Raw genomic sequence first — 22,191 nt, forward strand, 5'->3', positions numbered from 1 at the left:
TGTACTTCGTCAAAAATGGGAAATGTTACCTAGAATGCATTGTTTTCCATAGTATATTGACATTTTAATATAAAAACAATTGTTAAAATGGTTCGTACAAAATGGTGGACACCAGACGTAGTCCATTATTAAGAAGATAGGGAGTTGCAATGTGCATATTAATTTTGTATTTGTTGGTACTCTTACAACTTGTTGAAATAATGCTTCATTCCTCCTGAAGAGTGATGAAATTAAAAGCTATTGTATAATGTATACTTGCTTGCCTTTGGTATGTCATAGAATAAAGCCAAGAAGCTGTGGAAAGAGATTCATTATTGCTTACTCTACAAAGATATTCTAAAATTGGCCTGGAGACATTTGTTGGTACCCCTTAGAAAAGATACATAATTAGATTAAAGTGATATCTCAAACTAATTAAGATTATTTAATTAGTATCACACATGTATCCAATCTTGTTATCACTCATTCAGCCAATTTAAATGGAGAAAAAGTAATCACTGTGCGGTTTGGTATCATTGTGTGCACCACATTGAACATGGACCAGAGAAAGAAAAGAATAGAGTTGTCTGAGGAGCTATGAAAGAAAATAATATACACGCATGGTAAAGGTAAAGGCTGAAAGACCATCTCCAAGCAGCTTGATGTTCCCGTGATAACAGTTGCAAATATTATTAAAAGAAAAAGAACCAAGGATAACTGTCCAAGAGAAGGAAGGTTTCTGATGCAACCATCCGTCGCTTTTTGAGAAAACGTGGGCTTCATGGAAGAAGACCCAGGGGGACTCCACTTTTGAAAGAAAAACACAAAAAGTCAGATTGCAATACTGACAAGCCACAATCCTTCTGGGAGCATGTCCTTTGGACAGATGAATCAAAACTGGAGCTATTTGGCAAGTCACATCACCTCTATGTTCACTGACGAAAAAATTAAGCTTTCAAAGAAGTGAACACCATTCATACAGTGAACAAGTTTCCGCGCTTCCTTGCTGCACATGGCACAGGGTGCCTTGAATCTGTGCAGGGCACGATGAAATCTCAAGACTATCAAGACATTCTGGAGCGAAAAATGCAGTGCCAGAAAGCTCTTTCTCAGTCACGGGTCACAGGGTCCTCCTCACCCAGGATAATGACCCAAAACACTCAGCTAAAATCACCCAAGAATGGATAACAAAACATTGAAGTGGACTTCTATGAGTCCCGATCAGAATCCTATCTAACATCTGTGGAAAGAGTTGAAACTTGCAGTCTGGAGAAGGCACCCTTCAAACCTGAGACAGCTTGAGCAGTTTGCTCCGGAAGAGTGGGCCAAACTACCCGTTAACAGGTGCAGAAGTCTCATTGAGCACTACAGAAAACGTTTGCTTGCAGTGATTGACTCTAAAGGTTGTGCAACAAAATATAAGGATTGGGTTCACATCATTTTTGTCCATGACATTTTCATTTGTTTTATTATTTAAAATATTATGTTGAATAAAAAAATCAAAAGCAATGTCTGATTTCTATTAAATATGAAATAAACAATGGTGGATGCCAATTTCTTTTGTCAGTTTCTAGTCATTTCAGAGAAAATTGTACATTCTTTATTTTTTGTAGAGAGGTTCCAACAAAATATAAGCATGTCTGTACATGTAAATATTTCCTAAATGTGTATACATGCATGTGTTTATAAAGACAAAATTAATATGCACAGTACGCAGACATTTGTGTCAAAACAAACTTTTATTCTGCATGCGATTTATGGTGATTGATGGATTGACAGCCCTAATCCAGAGAATTCATTTAAACGCACGGTAAATGATCTAAAGCAGGGGGTCCAGTTCTTGAGAGTCAATGTCGTGTAGAGTTCAGCTCCAAAACATTTCCACGAAGTTTCTAGTGAAGAACTTTCTCTCAAACGCATTTTAAGAAACCACTTTTGCTTTTGTGAAATGCGGCCCAGAACAATAGCAGAGTACAGAAACACAAATGGTAGAGTAATTTTACAATACATTTTTGTTGCCTTTGTGGTTTGTGCATGTATTTAAATTAAATGTTAAAGGTTCAAAAAAGCTCTATAATATAACTAATGTTAAATCATACACTGTCAAAATAAAAAGGTGGCATTTTATGGCAGCAACAGCCAGTCAGTGTCTGAGAACTATAAAACACGGTTATCTATAATATTTTTAGTTTTCCATGGTTACTCTTACAGCAACATATTTTTTTACAGCAACATTTTTAACTGTGTGGAAAAAATCTAATCTATTAAAACAAAGACATGAATGTTAAAATGTCTTTCATATATAATATGGATAAAAATAGATATCAATAGCCATTTTAGTAATCATTTAAAAGGTCAGTTTAGGTTTAGGTATTGATATCAGGGATATATTTGCCTTTGAAAATATCAGTATCTTCTCGAAAACACCAGTTTCTAGATACATTTCTAGTTTAAATGTTTTTACAACCATAAAATAAAGTTATCATAACACTGCAAGGTGTAACACAACCTTTAAAATAAAGACATTAAAGCTATGGTGATTCTGTGGCCGCATGTTTTTTCTGGTGAGTCTGAAGCCCCCATTTAAAAGAAAAGCTCTCTCCACAGATGGGGCAGCTGTAAGGTTTCTCTCCTGTATGCTTTCGCCTGTGGATCCTCATGGCACTTGCTCGAGCAAAAGTCTTGTCACAATGTGAGCATTTATAAGGTTTTTCTCCTGTATGAATCCTATGGTGTAGTTTTAAGTCACTTGACTTATAAAATCTCTTGCCACAATCAGTACAGGGATACGGTCTTTCTCCTGTGTGAACTCTCAGATGAACTTTGAGAGAAAATGGAGTAGTAAAGCTCTTCCCGCAGTAGAAGCACAAGTGCGGTTTCTCTCCAGTGTGAATCCTCTCATGGATTTTCCGGTGAGTCAAATGATAGAAGCGTTTCTCACAGTATGAACATTGATACCGTTTGTCCTCCGTGTGTATATTTTTATGTAACATCAGACAAGCTGAGCTTTTATAGCTTTTCCCACATTCACCGCACTGATACGTACTCTTATCGGTATGTATGAGAAGATGTTTCTTCAGATAGGATCCCTGGTTGAACCTCTTCTCACAGTGAGGGCACTTGTATCGCTTTTCCCCCGTGTGGATTTTCTTATGCATCAAAAGATGCTTTTTAGTGCGGAAATACTTTTTACACTCGTCGCATTGTAAAAACTTTTCACTGTGTGTATTTATATGAGCTCTCATAGCATAAGGAGTAGTGAAAAGATCCTTCCCGCATAGTTCGCAGTGAAAGTTCTTCTTTACGTTGTGCTCTTTTGAATGAAGTCTACTCTCATCTAAGGTATGAAAGCTAATGTCACATATCGTGCAGGACAAGTCTTTCTGTTCTGTGTGTTTTCTCTTATGTCTGGTTAAATGCTCCTGTTTGCTGATTTTTTTTTTACTGCTGGTCACTGCGTGTTGCTCTTTGGATGTAGAGGCAATTTCTTCATCAGAAGACAAACTAATGTTGTCATCTGAAATAAACAAAACGGGCATTATTATTTATATTTGTAGAGACTGTGATTTAAAGGGATAGTTTAAACTTGAAAGGGCAGTTTTCAACCAGGTCTCTTCCTTCCTTTTCCAGAATAAACTACTGGACGACAAGCAGTCCTGCTTCACCCACTACACTGAGACTGCACTGCTATTGGTCGCGAAAACATTAGGGCTAGCCAAGGTTTAATCTAAATAATTTGTCCTGATCCTGCAAGACTTATCTGCTGCGTTCGACACTGTCAATCGCCAGATACTGCTAGCTACCCTGTCATCAATGGGAATCTCAGGCACTCCTCTCTGCTGGTCCAAATCCTACCTCTCAGGCAGATCCTTCAGGGTGTAATGGAGGGGCTCGCTGTCCACTGCTCACCACACGATCACTGGGCTCCCTCAGGGAACTGTGCTTGGACCACTCCATTTCTCCAACTATACAACATCCTTGGGACGCATCATACAGGCACATGGTTCTCCTATCACTGTTATGCTGACGACCGCTAGACTTCCATCTCATTTCACTCAAACGATGCCACTGCAGCAGTTCGCGTTACAGCCTGCCTAGAAGACATCTCAGCTTGGAAAGAGCATCACCTCCAGCTGAACCCCGACAAGACAGAACCACTTGTACTTCCGAAACACCCCACGGTGCAACTCAAGCTCACTAACCAACTTGGCAGTACCACAATCACTCCTTCAAAAAGTCATATTTGATGACCAGCTGTCCTTCAATGATCACATTGCAAAGACAACGCGGTCATGCCGATTTGCCTTATTTAATATTAGAAAGGTTAGCCCCCATCTCACAGAGTATGCGGCACAACTCGGTGTCCAGGCCCATGTAATCTCAAGGTTGGACTAATGCAATGCTCTTCTTGCTGGTCTTCCTGCAAAGGCTTTCAAACCACTCCAGCTGGTTCAGAACGCAGCAGCACGCCTCGTGTTCAGAGAGCCCAAAAGGGCTCATGTGACTCCCCTTTTCATCTCTCTTCACTGGCTACCGGTTGAAGTCACAAATACATGCCTACACGACTATCACTGAATCTGCAACGGTATGCTTTCACACCCCCCTACACTCCTACACCCCATCAAGAACCCTGCATTCAGCAAATGAGCGGCGTCTTGCATTGCCTTCTCAAAAGGGCAGTAATTCGCTTTCCCGCTCATTCTCCTTCACATCTCCTTCCTGGTGGAACATTCTTCCTAGCTCAGTCCGGTCGAGCACGTCTGTCACAACATTCAAAAAACTACTTAAAACCCATCTCTGTGAATACTTGATAGGCAAATGAAAAAAAGAACACTAACACTCTCTCTTTCTCTCAACATGTATTATATTGTTTGTTCTGGCTTCTGTGGAAACTTAGTATTAGCATGTATTGTATTATTGCCCCTGTATGACATATAGCTGTATTGCTCCCTTAACTCTCTGTAAGCCGCCTAAATGTTGTTCACTCAAAAATGAAAATTCTGTCATAATTTACTCATCCTCAGATTGTTCCAACCCTGAATAAATGTCTTTGTTTTGGTGAACACAAAGGATGATATGTGGAAGAATTTAAGTAACCAAACAGATCTCACCCCCTGTTGACTCCCATAGTATTTATTTCCCTTTCTATGGCATTTAATGGGGAATGAGATCTGTTTGATCAGTAAATGATGACAGCATTTTCATTTTTTGGTGAGCTATCCCTTTAAATAAATTCTAAGTGGGATGTGATATTTTAATCACTTTGAAATTTTACACTCATGCAGCTCACAATATGCCATGCTCAGTTTCGTAAAAGAATCCACATGAATTTAGTTAGAATATTTTTACAATTGAATACCAATTCAGTTAATTCAAATCTGGTCTTAAAAGGAAGAAACGTACCTGAAGGAAAAAAGACCTCATCATCATCATTCTGATCATCATCAACGTCATCGTAATCAATATTGTAATCGCCATCATCATCATCGTTATCATTCTCATGGCTCTGTTTTTCTTCTCTGCTCTCTATTAGGTTCTTGCAGTCTACCAGTCTGACGGAGCACATCTTCAGCTGTGTCTGCTGCATCTGCTGTTCTCCAGCGTTAAAGTCAGAGGTTTCATCAGCAGATCTATCATTCCGAGCATCAGTATAACAGAGTGACGTGTCACTGTCTGAGTCCTGTGTGTCTCTGGATCTCCAGACTGAATCCTGAGCTTCTGTCCCATCATTCTCATCATCATCAATCCAGTCATCATCATCCTCATGATGGTGTTGTTGTTCCTCTGCTATGTTTTTTTCTCCTCTACCCTCTATCAGGTTCCTGTAGTCCACTAGTTTGACAGAGCACATCTTCAGTGGCATCTGCTGTTCTCCAGCGTTACAGTCAGAGGTTTCATCAGAAGATTTATGAACCTGAGCGTCACTATAACAGAGTAACGTGTGACTGAGCTCTGTGTCTTGTTTGTCTCTGGGTCTCCAGACTGAATCCTTAGCTTCGGTCCCATCATTCTCATCATCATCAATCCAGCCATCATCATCCTCATGGTGCTGCTGCTGTTGTTGTTCCTCTGCTGTGTTTTTTTCTCCTCTGCTCTCTATCAGGTTCCTGCAGTCCACCAGTTTGACGGAGCACATATTCTGCTGTGTCTGCTGCATCTGCTGTTCTCCAGCATTACAGTAAGAGGTTTCATCAGCAGATCCATCATCCTGGGCGTCAGCATAACAGAGTAACTTGAGGCTGAGCTCTGGGTTCTGTGTGTCTCTGGATCTCAAAACAGAATCTTGAGCTTCTGTCCTATCAGTCACACACACTGAAACCTTCCGCAGATCCTGATAAAACATCGATAAACACAAATTAAGATCAACCAGTGTTGACATCAGCCACATTACTCTGCAGTTACCACTAGTTTATATAAATTGGTGATTTGTTAGCATATTTTGCTGTAAGATGTGCATGAGAAGTAAGAAGCTAACACAATATTGGTTTGATTGAGATAAAGGATGCAACTGAGTGCGAGTCGCTCACCTCTTTGTCCAGTTTGTCTCCTCTCTCTCTCAGCTTCGCCTCCAGTGATGCCACCTTCTTCTTCAGCCGACAGATTTCAGTGATAAAATTCTCAATATCCAGCATGGACAGATCCGTTCCTACTGATTTACAGCAGATCACATCCAACTGCACTTCCATGGTCAACATCTGAAGACACATCATTTTACAAGACACATTTAATGAACTGACACTGATTTAAGCTCAGAGAAACATTTATTTCACACGTGTTGAGGGGATATTGTTAGCTTTCGAATTGAGCCAGCATAGAGCAGGCATGTCAAACATAACTATTGTTTACGACAAATTTCATGTTTGTAACAATTAATACGACATTTATGGTAACTGTAGGAAAAACTTGTTTCTTCGTAAGGCGAGGGGACGAGGAAAAGTTAAAAGGCGGAAATATTGTATTAGCATTTGCCGTCCTACCGTTCGAGTCTTCTTTCTTCATGCGGTGATTTTACTGGTGGTCGGTTAGACCAGAGATCGTGACAGCGCCCCCTCCAGGACGAGCATGAAGTTACAATAGAAGACGTCAGGAAGGCTTCACCAAACCTAATTTTTCATGTTAAAAGTCGCGCAGTAATCAATATCTCTTCCCTCTCAGATTCTCTTTGATTTTCTTCTTTTTTCCACCCTTTCTTATTTTCCTTTGCATCTAATATGCCCTATATCGATCTTGTCCTTCAATTTCATTTATTTATAAAATAAACACTTTCTGTCTATTTCAGCTGTATATTTACCACTTGTTGTAATAAAGAATGTAAAATTACGTTTTTGAGTTTTTGATCATTATAGATCCTAGCTGGAGCTTGAAATGTGGTCTATTTCATGCAATAGGTGTAGGACACAATTTGTTTTCAGTGAAGTCTGTCAAACAGCACCATGAACATTTACTCCGAGTAAATTGGCACTGTTGGATACAGAAGGTCAGGAGGACGACAGCACTTTCTTACCCTCAAACAGTTGTATTTTTGCTGAGAATGTCTCTGGAGTCCAGACACAATTTGCCCCGACACTCTAATTCTGGTCGGGACTAAACTTGATCTGAGAGACGATAAGGACACAGAGCTAAATGAGAAGAAACAAACCCCCATCACCTATCGACAAGTTCTGGTTATGGCTGAAGAAATTGGAGCTGCAAAGAACCTATGTGCTTGGTATACCTATAAATCAGGAAGATTTAATTAAAATTATTGCAACATCCAAACCGACGACATGCTTATTAGACCCCATTCCGACTACTTTATTAAAAGAGTTACTACCTGCTGTAATTGAGCCCATTTGTAACATAATCAACTCGTCTATTAAGCTAGGACATGTCCCAGGACCCTTTAAACTGGCTGTAATTAAGCCTCTTATCAAAAAACCAAATTTAGACCCAAATGAACTTGGAAGCTATAGACCGATTTCAAATCTCCCGTACTTGTCTAAAATACTAGAAAAAGTAGTGTCAACTCAACTGTGTACCTTCCTACAAAATAATGACATGCACGAAAAGTTTCAGTCTGGCTTTACACCGCATCACAGCACTGAAACTGCGCTCGTTAGAATTACAAATGACCTTCTTATTGCTTCAGATAAAGGAAACATCTCACTCTTAGTCCTGCTTGACCTTAGTGCTGCTTTCGATACTGTAGACCATAAAATACTACTAGATCGTTTACACCATTATATCGGTATTCAGGGACAGGCACTGCAATGGTTCAGATCTTACTTAACAGACCGATATCAATACGTCCATTTAAATGGGAAATCGTCAAATCTTACGCAAGTCAATTATGGATTACCTCAGGGATCGGTTTTAGGACCCTTGCTTTTCTCCATATACATGCTGCCCCTCGGCAACATTATTAGAAAACATGGAATTAGCTTCCACTGTTATGCAGATGATACTCAGCTATATATCTCATCAAGACCAGATGATTCCTTTAAGCTATCCAAACTGGCAGAGTGCATCGAGGACATAAAACATTGGATGACTAGTAATTTCCTCCTTTTAAACTCTAGCAAAACAGAAATATTACTTATAGCACCAAAATTAAGTAAACCGAATATCTCCGATTACAGCCTGCAAATTGAAAGCTGCACTGTTACTCCAACAAATACAGTTAAAGACCTAGGCGTTATATTAGACGGCAACCTGTCATTTAAAAATCACATCTCAAATATCACAAAAACAGCCTTCTTCCACCTTAGAAATGTTGCCAAATTACGAAATAGTTTATGTGTTGCAGACGCAGAAAAGCTTATTCATGCATTTGTGACCTCACGGCTTGACTATTGTAATGCTCTACTTAGTGGTTGTCCTGTATCATCGATAAACAAACTACAGTTAGTTCAGAATGCAGCTGCCAGAGTTCTTACTAGGTCAAGAAAATACGATCACATAACCCCAGTTTTATCATCGCTTCACTGGCTACCCATTAAGTATCGCATTGATTTTAAAATTATTTTAATTACTTACAAAGCCCTGAACGGTTTAGCACCTACTTACTTAACCGAGCTTTTATCACGTTACAACCCATCACGCTCGCTGAGATCTCAAAACTTAGGACTTTTGACAATACCTAGAATAACAAAATCCACCAAAGGTGGACGAGCTTTCTCATACGTAGCACCTAAACTCTGGAATAGCCTTCCTGATACTATTCGAGGGTCAGACACACTCTCCCAATTTAAATCTAGATTAAAGACACATCTTTTCAGCCAAGCTTTCACTTAATGCATAGTTAATGAACAGCAGCTACGCTAATTATTCTATTTATTCTCTTTCCGCCTCTGCCTCGGGATGCCCATCCCGAGGTAGGAAGAAGTTCCACCATGTCCAGACGACCGACAGATGCCCATCCCCATGCCCATCCCGAGGTAGGAAGAAGTTCCATCATGTCCAGACGACCGACAGATGCCCATCCCCAATTTGAGATTACACCAGATACAGCTGCAGACTGACTGACCATCCCAGCTCCATCTAAGGCAATTCCACCAGCTGCCAAGAGAAATATGACCATCGGACCATCCCAGCTCAGACCACTACATCCCCAACCAAGAGCAAAGACGGACTATTTGTCTTATTAATGCTGAAGTTACAATATTTGGTATTAAATGCTAAACTAAAATCACATGTCACCAGTCTGAGTGCAGCTATGACACGTCAGAGGGGATCTGAAGACATGTGTTGGATGAAGCCGTCCAGGCAGCCCTGGACCTGCCTCAAGTGAAGATCAGAAAGCGAAAGTGTTTGCTGCATCAGCTGCAATATTGCACACTCTGTCACTCGTTTGATGCTATAGATCAATGAAGGTTTTTCCACAATTTGTTTACTTGATCACTAAACAAATAAACTAAAACACTAGGAAAAACAGCTCAGATTATATGACCTGTGCTGGTTAAGATGATGCTAGTTAAACTTTTTCTGGTTAAGATTGTGCTAGTTAAATCGATGCTGGTTAGGTCTTGTTACCTAACAGCAGCAGTTTCAGTATCTTCTGGTCTGTTTGTCTCTTTCTTTCTATGTTGTTGGACAGTTGCATTCTGGAAATGATATCTGGATTCCTGTTTTCCTCTAAATCTGTTTAGTATTAAATAAAGGTGGCTGCTATAGGCGAGGCTACTACTATACACTTTATTAAGCCTTCTTTACTAGATCACAGTCTGCACCTGCACAAGGAACTGTTTGAGTGTCTATGCGTGTGTGCATAATCAATTTAGAGCTCTGGTTTGTATACGGGTATAGTCTGTGTGTCAGTATTAACAATGTGCTTCATACTTGTTTTGCATAACATAATCTGACTGTCTCAGCTTTGTTACTGTAGCCTATGTAGAAAGTGAAATCAGGTCTAGAGCAGAACACGTGCTGTGGTCAAAATAGAAGTGAAAATAACAAGAGTCAGCAGTTGACATACTCCATGTTTGTTTGTGTTTATGTAAACCAGATTTTTTATAAAGTTCTCACAAATGTACAGGATTGACTATACTTATGAGACACAAATATTATACTTTGACATGTTACAACATAGGTTGTCCGTTGTAGTATGCATGCTCATAAATCAAACGATTTTACTTTAGAATATCAAGCATTTAATGGAAACTCCTCATAAATTTATTTAAGTTGTTTAAAATTTTCTATAATTTTTGGGCACGGCATTATTAATCATTTGGAAGAACCCCAGATCAAATTATGCTACACAGCAACGCCCATGTAAGGGCATGAAACAAAACAAAACAAAAGTCTGTTCTGCACTCTACCTACATTGTAAGGAGAAAGAAGTCCATTCTAATTACATATTTAAGGTCTTAACATTGTTTGGTTTTATTTAAAGAAGGGTTTAATTTAGAAGTCTTTAAATGTGAATTTAAATTATTCTTTGTATATCTTAGAAGAGTGAAAATGACTCATCAGGCCTTGAGATTAATGTTGCTTTTCTTTATTCTAGGAGGTAGGTTTGTGACTTCTTTTAAAGATAAATATGAGTATTGTATTTTTTTTATAAAATGTATAAAACATTTTTGCATGCTCGATACTGTTTTGCATGATCAGCTTTAAGCAAACTATCAAATTACTTATCTTTTATTCTTTACATTTTTTTATTCTGTTTGTCGTTTTTATACTTTTATTACTCCTTCACTATCAAAATGTTAAAGATTAACTAAATTAACAATAGTGTATTACATAAGGATAGTAACCATAGTAAATACTTAGAATGGTTTACATAAATATTTTTACGGTTTTAATAAAAAATGGAGATTCAATTTTTAAATGTTAACATGTTTACTTTGAATATGCTGTACTGCTAAGTCCATAAATCTAAATATTATTGTTTAAATAAGTTTGGAAAAGTGTTCTTTAGGTTCTAATGACCAGTGTCTTCAATTGGGGTTTAATCACACAAAAGTAAATATGTGATTTTTCTTTGTTCTAAATATTTCACAGTTACCTCTATAACACTGCGGTCTCCTCCTGGATGTATGATTAAAATGCCATGTCAGTATGAATATGAGATTCAAGGAAGTATCCAGCAGCTTTCTCTACAATGGAGAAGCCCCAGAAACCACCTGCTGTGTCATCTAATCAAACACAAAACATACAGCAACTGCACACCTGGATACAAGGTGCACTACAGTCCAGGGAATATCACTCTTATTATAGCTCACGTGAGCCAGGAGGATTTTGGGAAGCATGTGTGCTCCGTAAGCAAACTTCATGAATTCTCTGACTTCACCATTGAATTAAAACAGACGGAAGGTGAGTATTAATCTACTATAAAATGTTTAAGGTTTTTGCTCGAGATAAAATAATTGCTTTAATGTGTGTGTACAACTACTGAAATTTCAAATAATGTATCATGTCCTGAAGAAATAGAAACTGTTACCCCTCATTCTATCATCTTTTATATGGTTTAAAACCCATTTAATGTTGACATTTATAAAAAAAAATGGTAGGTAGAAAGTTGAGGACTCACTGTCTCAGTTACCATGATAAAAATAAAATGCTTGTGGTCCAAGATAAACGAGACTTGTCCAAGATGCTGGGATACAGTCCAGGCTACAGAGGAGAATGCAAGGATGGAAATGTGACTGAGGCTTCCAAACAATCTCTGTGTTCTAACTTGTAAATATCTGTTTAGAGATTTCTGCTGAATTTCCAAAAAGCAAGATAGATCAGTCAGGTATGTAACAGTTCCCAGACCACAAAATCTTATGAAAGGTACTTGGTGCAGATTTTAAAGGAATTAGGGTGATTTTGTTTATTTTTGACCATGTTTTCAACAGGTTCTGCAAAGGATCACTTCCTCCTGCTTGGCTGCAGTATTTTTGTATCTGTTTTTGGGTGACAAAATAAGAATTGGCAGCGGTTTCACACTGGCAGATGCCATATTTTTCTGTGGCCAATTTCTAAAATTAAATATTTGATGTCTCATGAGTTATGCCAATATACGGTCTTTGTAAAATACATAAATATATGCTTTGTAGGAGATACCTGCTTGAATTATTTTCAAAGGCCATTAATACATAGGCTGCAAAATGATATAGAATCATTATTGTCATGGTTCATTACATAAAAGTAGCACTGGGTGGCACTACACTCATAGAGTAAATGTTGCTCGAAACATTTTAAACTAAGATATGAAATACATTTTAAGTTCGAGTAGGTCAAATTTTTTCCAATGTTTTAACTGGCCTGAATAAATTGGGTAGAGTAAGATTTTTGTTGTTGTTGTTGTAAAATCCTTAAGGTTTATCTCAATCATTTATTAAACAATTTTCAGTAAAGAAAAAAGTTTTAAAAATGTTTTTAATTATTTTCTTAGCGTTACTTTTTGGGAGAATGCTTTATGTCTTGCAGGCCTATCAATCACATCTGGAAAAATGTCCACAACTATGATGAAATCATTCATTTCAAACCTATTTTCAAGAAGAACTGTTAAAGAAATGTTAATGGGCTTAAATGAATGCAATTATAATCATTCAAACATATGACATACATTCATTACTAGAGAAATGACATCTGAAATTATATTATTACTAAAATAATCAATTTTGTAGGAACAGATATGTTTCTCTTTCTTGTGAGCTTAGAGATAATTCTTAAAGAAAAACAGTGTTTTAAAAATACAAACTGACATGTTGTTTACCACTTGCTTTCTTCTTGATTGACGCATCTGTGATCAGGATTAACCTTGGATGCGATGTAATGACACTTCCAGATTGAGCACCAGCAGCACTTATCTCTGCAGAGCCATTGGCTGACATCCATTATAAGAGCATGTTACATCATCTTACATGATGCAGTTTCTGTACATATACGGAGCTGTATGTGGGCCTTAGGGTTTTTGAGCTGACATGGCTGCAGCTGCCTAACCTCACCCTCTCAAAGACAATTCAGCCCTTAAAGCATTCAGTGCTTGACTTACTAGTCAAAGTCATACATAATACTGTAAGGACAGTAATAGCTGAAAGCAATGACAATTTTTGACATACATAAAACAGTGATTTCAATGTTAAACAGCCTAAGCATGTTTAGCCTACATGCCAGAACAAATCACAGTAATATCATTGTATATTGATATGGTGATAACAACAACTAAAAATGTAAATGTCATGGCAAAAAACATGGTCTGTACTTTTATGTTAGTGAAAAACATAAAAAAGGTCCATTGGGAAGTATGCAAAGACATGATCAAATTCCCAAACACACTGTAAAAGGGGATTCTGTCACTTAACATGCACAGGGCCCGCATGAGACATTTCTTATTGTGTCTGCATTTGTATACCCTGTGTTTTACATTATCATTCAATCACATCATATATCTAATTTCAATGATAAAACACTGGACTTTTATGTTCTGAACTTGTTTATGCAATCAATAAAATGCTCAAAAATTAATTTAGCATACTGTAGGTGTTTTATATGTCAAACATACCCATTTTTTTTATAACACTTTTCCTGATAAAAAGATATTTGCGTCCTCTGTCATCAACATACAAGTATGAAATGACATGTGCTTTTAGAAGCCTGCCAAAGCTTTATCCTGTTTGCCATCGCAACGTTTTTAAGGGTAAACGCAGTAAAATCGCAATAAAGTTTATTCTGTTCGCTTTGTTTTGTACTTGAACAGCATCAAAACCCGACAATTAAGGAAGGTAAATTGATAAACGGCACATTATATTGTTTGTGTCGCGTTAGCTGATTGGTCCATTCAGTTTCAGTGCTCATGAGTTACAGACGGAGCAGATCCAGAGAAACGAGCAGCACACTGAAACACAGAGAGAGTGAGCATCACTGGAGATTACATCTTTACTCACTGATTTCTCAATCATAGTTTCAACAAGACAACTAACCTCGAACATCGCACATCTCATCACACGTCGCTATGGACTGTCGAAACGTAAGTATAGTCCGCTTGCACCTCTTCAAAACGAACTTCTGATTTACATATGTTTTAAAATTTATGAAAACTCTCTCATATCGTCTTTTTAAGATTTTGGCGATATTTTGATTGAGCAAGAGCTAAAGTAAATTGAATTTCATGCCCTTGTTTTATGTGATAACCCATCAAGAACTAGTCCAAGGTTGAGGTAATAATTTAAAGGCTTTCTTGATGGCTTTATGTTAAGTACGCCAACACATTAGATTAAAGTAAAAAATAATTAAAAACTCAAAAAAATATGCACTGTGGCTAAAATCAGATTAATCAGATTAAAATAAATGATTATCAAAGTGACGGTTATGACCATAAATACTTTAATAGACATGTTTTAGGAGCATTTGTTCTGCAATAAATTACATAAATGTGCTGTATCAAAACTGTAAATACATATATCTTTTATGAAACTATTGAGAATTGTCATGGTTTTATAAATTTTTATGAAAGTCATTTATTTATTCTTTCTTTATAGTATGAAGAAAAGTGCTTTCTAGATTAGACTGTTAAAACATTTTAAAACCATGTGACATACATTTGTGTTATTTGATTTGTGTGTGTTCGAGAATCGTCACTGTTGTAGACTCTGGTCTTTCCAACAGTTTCAGTGTCTATAAAAAAACAGTAGTTGATGGATAAATGTTTTAAACGGAGGCTCAGGGGTAGTAATTTATTTTCAAGCGTATATAAGCATCTGCCTACCAGCCGCCTACCTTTCCCTTACGACAATTCTTATGGCATTCCACCTCCACCCAGACTCCTCCTATAATCAAATTTACTCGAATTTTGTATCTGGGGAGGGGCTGGCTCAGAGCTCGACTGGAGTCTCAGGACCTGACTGGATGATCAGGTGCATATTTATATGAAAGCCTCACACACAGGAGACAGGTCAAGGTTTCTTGTTCCTTCCCATGTGTCACAGAAGTCAGAGATGTTACACATTATCTTGTGCGTGGGTTTGGAGTTGTGTGTAAGCAGCAGGAAGCAGAACTTTGTAGAAACAGCAGTTATGTGTGTGTTATTGTGTAGATGTGGTTGATAAGACAGATGGCCATTTGCATGTTCCAAACTGACAGGACTGACGAGACACTTGCATGGAAAGTTCACACAAAATGTTCCTTGACTGATGATTGGTCATGATCAGCACCTGTCATGCTCAGGGAAACGTCTGTTGCTATGAGAATTTTGATGAGATGAGAATTTTTATCTTGTTTTCAAGTAAAAATATCAAAACATCAATAAATACATGCAGAAATGGTGTATTTAAACATGTAGACATGGTCAAGAGGATTTGCTGAAACAAAGCATTAGAATGGGTATAAAAAATATTAGCATTATGGAATCTGCTGATCTTCTGAGATTTTCAATGATTTGAACATGAAAAAGATATCCTGTGGTTCGGAAAAAGTGCCTCGTTTGACTGGTTCATGCTGATACCTTTCCCGTAGCTCAGTGGTAAGAAGGTTGTGGGTTTGATTCCAGGGGATTGCACACACCTATGTATAAACGCACAGGATAATGCAATGTAAGTCGCTTTGGATAAAAGTGTCTGCCAAATGCATAAATGTATGTAAATGTGATAGAACGACAAGTCTATCAGAAATACAAATGGATTCAATCAAGGTATGCAGGACAGCATCTGGAAACACACAACACATTAATCCATGAAACAGTTTTACAGTTTTTCATGTATTTTTAAAATACGGTCAAAACACACAAAATTACAGAACAGGACAGAAAATTTACAATAAATATGGTGAAAACGTAATTTTACAGTGAAAACCTGTTTGTTTATTTTAGGAGCCTACGGTAAAAAAGCATGTTAAATTGCAAGAAAAATCTGAAAAGGTTTTTTTTCTTTGTCTGTTATTTATGCAGCTGCCAGATCTTTTTTTACAGTGTAGAAAAAAGAGGCTATGATGAGCATAGGCTCACTAAAATTGGACAACATAAGATTTAAAAAACATTGCCTGGTCTGGTATGTTGCATGAACAAGAATGGACAGATCCATCCTGCCTTACATAAATGGTAGTCCATTTATTTTAGACATTCTTGCTTTTTAGGAGAATTTGTCTTGTTAGATTTTTTCCCTGAAACACAAACAAAAATACTGTATGGAAAACAATGTTTTGCAGTATAGTATTTTTTCTCTGAATTTCTAACAACTGCCCCCAGTGGCCACTGTTGGAACTTTTGTGAACATAATTCACACGGAAACTACAGAAACATCATCCAAATGAAATTTTACCATTTTACTTTATAATGTATGTCCAAATACAGTTTTCTTTTACTTTGTTATCAATAAATCAGCATAAATGATCAATAAGTCTCAAGTGTGTTTTTTAATGAATAGAGACTCACCTTTGACTTTGGCCATCATGTCAGAGCTGCGTGTTGTCTTTTTTTTTTCAAATTTAGGGACATGCTGATTTTGTGTGTGAACAAACAACAAAGAGCATACTGCTTTAAATACAGGTGGGATGCTAAAGATGTGTTTTTTGGGTCATAATCACAGTGAACCCCCGAGTCCTTGTTTATAGTGTAATAGATCACTGTTTACCCCCGCAAAGTGATGCTGAAACCTCAGTGGACTGTCAGGCTTTTTTCCCGCTCAGCTGGATCTTCACACTGATGAATCTTTTAATGCTTTCAGATTCAGTCCCTTGACTGTGACACATTCCCAGCAGGAAACAGAAATTAGTTGAGCTGTTGGAAACCTGAGTCTCGCTGGGGACCAGTGACAACTCGTATCTCATTGAATAAGGAGAATAAAAGAATTGTGATACCGTTCAATTTAATGACATATTCAGAGTAAGAGTGAAGACAAAATAGTTGTGATGTATGTGGTAATCACACAAAAAAGTGTTGAGGTTATCAGCTTTCCTAAATTACAGGTTAAACAAATTATTATGTTATTCTGAATAGAAGTAAAACCTTTTCAGTAAATCTTGAAAACTATTTAAAAATGATTGAAAACAACCCTTACATTACTCTTCATTTCCAATTATTTTTACCCTAAAATGAATCCATAACCGTTCATTAAAAATTGCTTCATTTTTCCCCTTTCCATGTAGAATTGTCCCTCGTAACTAAAATGGTTGACTGTTGTTTTTTCCTGTGCAGGAAGGATGCACTCAGCCACAAGACGAGGACATCATGGACATTCCCCTTGATGACCCAGCTGCAAACAAGGCTGCTGCTAAAATTCAAGCTGGCTTTCGAGGTCACATGACCAGGAAGAAAATGAAGGATGACAAGCCAAGGGAAGAGGTTAGTAACACAGGCAGTTCAGCAAAAAGATGAATTTGAATATCTAAAAAGTCTTACATAAAGACCATAAAATCTTACATAAATTAAGAAATTAGTAAATCAGATTTAATTTTCTTCATTATCAATGTTATCGTTGTTTGATATGTTTATCTCAAGAATTTTAAGGTTTTTGTTCCTAATACCTTTATAAATGTATATTGTAAAACAAATTTCCTGTTTAGGAACAGCTTTTACTATGTTTTGAACCAGCCTCAAAAAAATATCTGAGTGTCCGAGTGATGTGCAACAGTTACGTTATAGAAAACATTCAGCGCTGTTTCAAATAAAGAATTTATCAAATCTCTTGCATACAATTCTTTTTAAAAAAAAACGAATAAGTGCAATTTTCATTGATTGTGTCAATTAAGGTTGCAGACAAACAAAACAGAAATAAGTAAATCTTGTATTATCATGTAAAGTTTCATGGATTAAAACAGCAAGGACTATCTTTTATTAAATATCCCAAGAGGTAGGTGTAACTGTTAAATTACTTCTGCAATCACTTCTTCACGAATTCAGTGTTTACCCATTAGAGCGCTATATGGTAAAACAGTATCCTAGCAGTAGCGCCTTAATTGCTTGTTGCTAAGCAATAATATGGTACCCAGTTGATGTTATGTGAGCACCCTTCTCAGTTGTAAAGCCCATTTATGGTAATGCTCGTAGTTTGCTTTTAACGTTGAAATGCTTTTAATGACAGAATGTGGTTTAGCCTTTTATTAAATGCATTTTGAATAAATATAACATTGATGTTATTTATTCAGTACATTGAAACATGGCACTCGCAATGCCAGGGTGATGGGTTCGGTTCTCAGGGATTGCTCAATATAATGCCCTGAATAAAACTAAAAACATACCGCTGTCGTGTTTCAACCCACAGTTGGGTACATTATGCACCAACCTTCCTGTTGCTTAAAATTACCCTAAAATGTTAATAATAGACCAAACCATGGGTTGAAACAATCCAGCTTTTCAGTTTTTAAGTGTAGTTTGAGATAAAAGTGTCTGCCAAATGGATAAACCGATGTAAATGTAACACAGTTGTTTGTAATTTCAGCTTTCCATAACCATCTTTCAGGAGCTTTGCTATCATCTCGTAAACGCAAAATGATGTGTCATCTTTTTCAGAAAGAACGAGAGCAGAAGTAGCCAAGAGGAGCACAATCACCACCGCCCGACAGTCCATCACTGCAATAACCAGAGCTCTTTTGTTGAAAAAGAACCCTTCAATGTGAGATAAAACATCCAAACTCCATGTAGAGTTTGCCATACGACTAGCGAACACCTTCACACTTCTGTCTTCTTCCTTTAGCATCTGAGTGGCTGTTTCTGACCTAAAAAAAATCACAGCATGACATTCTAAATTAAATTCATATATAAACATGTGTGTGTGATTTGTCAGCTTTCAACTTTCAAAGGTTTGATTGTTGCTTTGAGAAAGGCAAGTCAAATACTCTGTCAGAAGCTTTGTTGATTTGTTTTGTGCTTCTTTGGCTGTATTGGATCTTATAATAATACAAGTATTCATTTACTGAAGGTCAGTTTATTTTCTAGCGTAAATTTTGTTTATGCCTGTTTAATAAAGCAAAATAAGTTGGACAAATTGGCTTTCAGTGTTTACTAGGCCCTTCATAATAGTCATTCTTGCTTGATTCGTGTAATGTAAATGTAATCACAGCTATTGAATATAACTGCTGACATTATCATTGTTAAAATGTGTGATTAAAAATTGTTCAATTCTCCAAGCATACACACAGAGAAAATGAGATTTTTAGACTGCGTGTGTCAAATCCATGTAATGCAGTGAGGGATTCCCAAAGCTTAATCAATCTTTCAAACAGCGAGACTGTAGCCCTCAAATAGCACAGATGCTCATTAAAAATGGATTTGCTCAAATGCATTCCTTGCATGCTGCTGTGCCTGTGCTAATCTTTTGGTGCGTTGGGGTTCCCGTCCCTGTCCGTTCGCATTAGATCAACATTTGGTGATATTTACAGCAAAAATATTTGCCTGACTTGCTGCATCTCACACAAAATGCGGTAATATTCCGGTAAAGTAAAATTACATGTCATGCCATCGTCACATTATTTAACACTAAACTTTTAAATTTGCAGTTTATTTCTGTAATTTCACATTTTTAACCGCATTTTCTCAGTTAGGGACATATCTCAGTGTAAAATAAACTGTACATTTCTTTACTATGCAGCTATTAAAACCTTAAATAGTACTTGGTCATGGGTTTGAATCCCAGGAAATACAAGTGCAGGTGTATAGCATTAATGACCTGTAACTAGTTCATGTAAAAATGTCACTGGATCACATCTTTACCATTACGTTTACCACATATTGGTGAAACAAGACATTTGACTAGCACAACCCCATTCTCTGCATTCTTCCTAGAGCTCTTGGTTGGCAGGTCTTCCAGAGCTCATGTTTTAATTACAGAACACAACTCACAATGGATGGGGGAAAGTGGAGCACGCTGTAATTATGTCTTCTTGCCCTGTCTCCTGATAGTTTTTATTGCATCTACTCTGCCTCCTCAATGATATCTGGCATTTCGAATAAAGAAGTGGCAAGCTATGGGTGTATACATCATATATGTGGTGAAAATCATAAGTTTGATTTTAAGAAATCATCAACACTAAAGCTATTTTGCTGCTTCTGAAAATCACCAGATGTTTGGACTACTTTATGAAAGATGCTTTGATTCTTTTGGAGCTCTTGTTATGAAGTGTCATTGCGTAAAGAATATTTTTTTTGTGTGCCATAGCAAACACTACACATGGTTAGAAACCTGAGCGTAAATTACATTTTTGAGTAAATGATTTCGCTAAGGAGCTATTTCTACCATGCATAAAACCTCTTTCAGTCTGTTTGGTAATCCTCCACAAAAATGAAAAAGACTTTCTCGATTGAGTAAGTGCTAACCTACTTTAATAGCTCACACAGACATTACCCAACTTGGGTAAAAAAGGACATTGTGTGTGTGTCCTTTGTACTTTACATATTTACTATTTCTATAATTTTATGATTTAATGTCCAAACAACTGTAATTTTATATAACTCTACAGGTTTTTTGAAATGCAGTCAAATTACGGGAAAAACATGTAATTTTAAGGAGAAACTGTTATTTCCCGATATATTTCTGGCCCCAGCTCTCGGAAAATTTATTTTTTACAGTATAGGAAAAAGTGCAGTGCCATTATGTTTTTTCACAATAGTCTATATAGCATAATATTTCTCCATAAACCCCCTCCTTAAAGGCGTATCTCAAATATCTAATATAATTTCATTTTTTATGTACCACATGAAACATATTTTAGGTTACTTCACAAACATTTTCATAGCAAATGTTTTTGTGAAGTGATTAAAAACTATCCTGTGGTTCTTTATCTCTGGTTAACCCAACAATCTCAAACAAGAGTTTTTTCACCAGAAAATATTGAATTGTTTATCAAAAATACTATTATCTGTGTTAAAAATACTCTTCAAGAGTCATTCTCAGAAATATGTGCTTGAGGACAAAAAGTTCAAATCGAAAACGAATCACAAAACAAGGAATTCAGCTTAGCAACAACGCCAACATGTCTGAATCGATGGGTTGTAGCTGAATACACTTGTGCGTGTTTCAGCTCTGTGTTCAGCTTTGCTGTGGGATCATGAGAGCTGTAAGTTGCTTTGGAGCCGCTGAGCCCACTTTACGCCCACGTCGGCTCCCACACGCACTGACACGTCCAGGGACTCAGCCGGGGGTGGGAGAGTTATGAAATATGAATTTCACTTGAGTTTCCAATGGCAACACAGACAAAATCTGCCTCTGTGTTGCCTCCTGGTACTGTAGGGTTAGATGTTCGGCTTTCATCTCAATTTTTAAATGGTAAATATACCTTATACACATGTTCTTTAATCATAGAGGTCATTACTGTACATCTCGACTTGCATGATAGAAAATGACGTGTTCACAACAATTTCCATCTGAAATGTCAATAGATGTATTTATTTTTTCACTAAAAGCCGTTATAGTAAATAGAAATACAAAGTAACTAAAAGAGACTTTTCAATACACTCTAAAAGGTTCTGAGTTGTTTTAAACTCACTGTTGAGTAACAATAACCATATATAGCTTTATTTATAGCCAAACATGCACTGGGACAGAGGAAGGTCTAATCTGGTGCAAATTAAATCCAGTGGAGGGCAGCATTGCATAAACATGTCCCATGAAACACATTATACATGCAATGCAATGTTGTTTTTGATATATTAATATAACTAATATGCCTTTGGCTACTGCATTGCATTATAAGGTCATTGGCTCAAACCCTAGAGAATACACATATTGATGAAAACATGTAAAGATTAAATGTACTGTTACTGGAAGCATCTACCAAATGTGAAAATTTAACAAAAAATACAATAAAAAATTGTAG

At 37.0% G+C, this 22,191-nt stretch overlaps 2 protein-coding genes across 4 annotated transcripts; one reads left to right on the top strand and one right to left on the bottom strand.

Annotated features, from left to right (window-relative positions):
* Window positions 1–1,606: 1,606 nt before the first annotated feature.
* LOC130420168 (zinc finger protein 70-like) lies at window positions 1,607–6,983 on the bottom strand. 3 transcript variants are annotated; one of them, XM_056747303.1, is made up of 4 exons: window positions 6,957–6,983; window positions 6,507–6,674; window positions 5,383–6,310; window positions 1,607–3,496 (listed from the first exon to the last, which is right to left on the bottom strand). In XM_056747303.1, the coding sequence occupies exons 2-4, from the start codon at window positions 6,672–6,674 to the stop codon at window positions 2,511–2,513; spliced, it is 2,082 nt and encodes a 693-aa protein (XP_056603281.1). In that variant the 5' UTR covers window positions 6,957–6,983; the 3' UTR covers window positions 1,607–2,510. The 3 variants fall into 3 exon arrangements, with proteins under 3 accessions (XP_056603281.1, XP_056603280.1, XP_056603283.1); XM_056747302.1 differs by lacking the exon at window positions 6,957–6,983 and having other exon boundaries at window positions 6,507–6,943; XM_056747305.1 differs by lacking the exon at window positions 6,957–6,983 and having other exon boundaries at window positions 3,358–4,739; window positions 6,507–6,943.
* Window positions 6,984–14,258: 7,275 nt separating this feature from the next.
* Window positions 14,259–19,364, top strand: nrgna (neurogranin (protein kinase C substrate, RC3) a). The gene is made up of 3 exons (XM_056746770.1): window positions 14,259–14,416; window positions 17,576–17,722; window positions 18,890–19,364. The coding sequence occupies exons 1-3, from the start codon at window positions 14,402–14,404 to the stop codon at window positions 18,908–18,910; spliced, it is 183 nt and encodes a 60-aa protein (XP_056602748.1). The 5' UTR covers window positions 14,259–14,401; the 3' UTR covers window positions 18,911–19,364.
* Window positions 19,365–22,191: the final 2,827 nt, after the last annotated feature.

Source organism: Triplophysa dalaica, chromosome 4, assembly GCF_015846415.1.
Source record: "Triplophysa dalaica isolate WHDGS20190420 chromosome 4, ASM1584641v1, whole genome shotgun sequence".
NCBI lineage: Eukaryota > Metazoa > Chordata > Actinopteri > Cypriniformes > Nemacheilidae > Triplophysa > Triplophysa dalaica.